Source organism: Chionomys nivalis, chromosome 6 (assembly GCF_950005125.1).
Source record: "Chionomys nivalis chromosome 6, mChiNiv1.1, whole genome shotgun sequence".
Lineage (NCBI taxonomy): Eukaryota > Metazoa > Chordata > Mammalia > Rodentia > Cricetidae > Chionomys > Chionomys nivalis.
Genome location: NC_080091.1, coordinates 4,802,680 through 4,804,621, shown reverse-complemented (window position 1 = coordinate 4,804,621; position 1,942 = coordinate 4,802,680). Strand labels below are relative to the sequence as shown.

General features: G+C 59.7%; 1 protein-coding gene across 1 annotated transcript; it reads right to left on the bottom strand.

Moving 5' to 3' along the window:
* Nucleotides 1–228: 228 nt before the first annotated feature.
* Rps15 (ribosomal protein S15) lies at nt 229–1,099 on the bottom strand. The gene is made up of 4 exons (XM_057771710.1): nt 1,032–1,099; nt 815–900; nt 463–697; nt 229–376 (listed from the first exon to the last, which is right to left on the bottom strand). The coding sequence occupies exons 1-4, from the start codon at nt 1,032–1,034 to the stop codon at nt 263–265; spliced, it is 438 nt and encodes a 145-aa protein (XP_057627693.1). The 5' UTR covers nt 1,035–1,099; the 3' UTR covers nt 229–262.
* Between the last annotated feature and the right edge of the window lie 843 nt (nt 1,100–1,942).

The following is a 1,942-nucleotide window of genomic DNA, read 5'->3' as shown; positions in this document are numbered from 1 at the left end:
GCTCTCGAGCAGACCCCGCTCTCCCGGCAGCACTCATCTCAGTTCCTGCCCACTCTCTTGTGGTCCACGCTTCCCCGCGCACCCCCAGCCATCCTGCTCACTCTGCTGCCCTGTGCCGCGCCCAACAAGGCAGTCCTGAACGCCGGGCAGCTTAGATGAACCAAGGGGACCACCGCGCAGACAGCCCCGACGCCCGCCCCCCCCAGGAGCTCCAGAAGAAAGCGGACGCCGAGGACTGAACATGAGTCTTTATTGGCCACAGCTACTTGAGGGGGATGAAGCGGGAGGAGTGGGTGGCACCGATGCCAGGCCGGCCGTGCTTCACAGGCTTGTAGGTGATGGAGAACTCGCCCAGGTAGTGGCCGATCATCTCCGGCTGCAGGGGAGGGTGAGCGGAGTGTGAACGGCCGGGAGAGGGAGGAGCCGCCCCACCGCTGCCCCGCGCACCCGGCCCGCGCTCACCTTGATCTCCACCTGGTTGAAGGTCTTGCCGTTGTACACGCCCACCATGCTCCCCACCATCTCGGGCAGGATGATCATGTCCCGCAGGTGGGTCTTCACCACCTCGGGCTTCTCCATGGGCGGCGCCTCCTTCTTGGCCTTTCTCAGGCGCTTGAGCAGCGAGTGCTGCTTCCGCCGCAGGCCGCGGTTGAGGCGTCGCCTCTGCCGGGCGCTGTAGAGCTGCATCAGCTGCTCACTGCGGGGAGAAGGGCCGGGGCGGCTCAGGGCCAGCGCGGGGACCCTCCCCGGGCGCACACCCCACCACAGTGGACCCGAGCGTCACCCCGGCTGCCGAAGGCGCCGCGCCGCTTACTAGGACATGTCCAGCAGCTGGTCCAGATCCACGCCGCGGTAGGTGAACTTGCGGAAGGTCCGCTTCTTCTTCTGCTCCACTTCGGCCTGCATGAGCGCGAGTCGGGGTTAGCGGGCCCCGGAGACCCCGATCAGCGCCCCTGAGGCCTGTGACCCCCGTCCCCGGGCGGATGACGCCCGATACACCAGCGCGGAGAGCGCCGAGCCCGCGTACTCACCATCTTGGCGGCGACTCGGAAAAGGAAGCGATGGCTGCGTCTGCGCAGTTATCGCGAGCTCCGCCGGGAGGCCACGCCCCCAGCCGCACGCCCGCTTCCGCTTTCTAGAGACTCTCCGTCGCCCCCTGCTGTGTGGAGGGCAAGCAGAGGTGTGGTTCCATTTGGGGTTTTGTTTTGTTGTAGTCTATCTGCCGCTCTTTTCTTTCTTTCCCTCTCTCTGTCTCTCACATGTACAAGTTCTCAAGGAGTCCCGGTGCTCTCTAACTCATAGCAATCCTCCTGCTTCCTGCTTGACTTTGTATTTTCATTTATTTGTTTATCTTGGTTTTTCAAGGCAGGGTTTCTCTGTGTATCCGCCTGCCTCTGCCTCCGGAATGCTGGGATTAAAGGTGTGCGTCACCACCGCCCGGCTTTTGTTTGTTTTCACTTGTGTGGTGTGTGTGAGAGACTGTGCTGGTCACAGGACAAGGCAGAGGAATGAGTTCTCTCCACGTAAATCCTGAGACTTGACTTCAGGTCACCCAGTGAGCCATCTCCCCACCTACTTCTTTTCTGTTTTGGACAGGGTCTCATGTAGCTCAGGCTGGCCTCAAAGTTGACATATACTGAGAATGACTTTGTTATGCCCAAATCCACAAAGTCCCCCCAAAACCAACAAAGAGACCGAGTCCCGTATGTAAAAGCAAAGAGCCTTTATTTTATGTAAGTTTGCAAACTCCGTCTCTCCATGTGTTCAGCGTATTGGAATAAACGGACAGCCCTGAGCTCAGTTAGAGTAGGGTTTTATAGTAGTAAGGTGGGGGTGAGGTGTCTCTGAGGTTCGGGACCCCTGATTGGCTGACATTTGTCTAGGGGTGTCCTGCTGACTGTGTGCTGGCAGGTGGTCCTATCTACAGCGGTTGAAACATTAG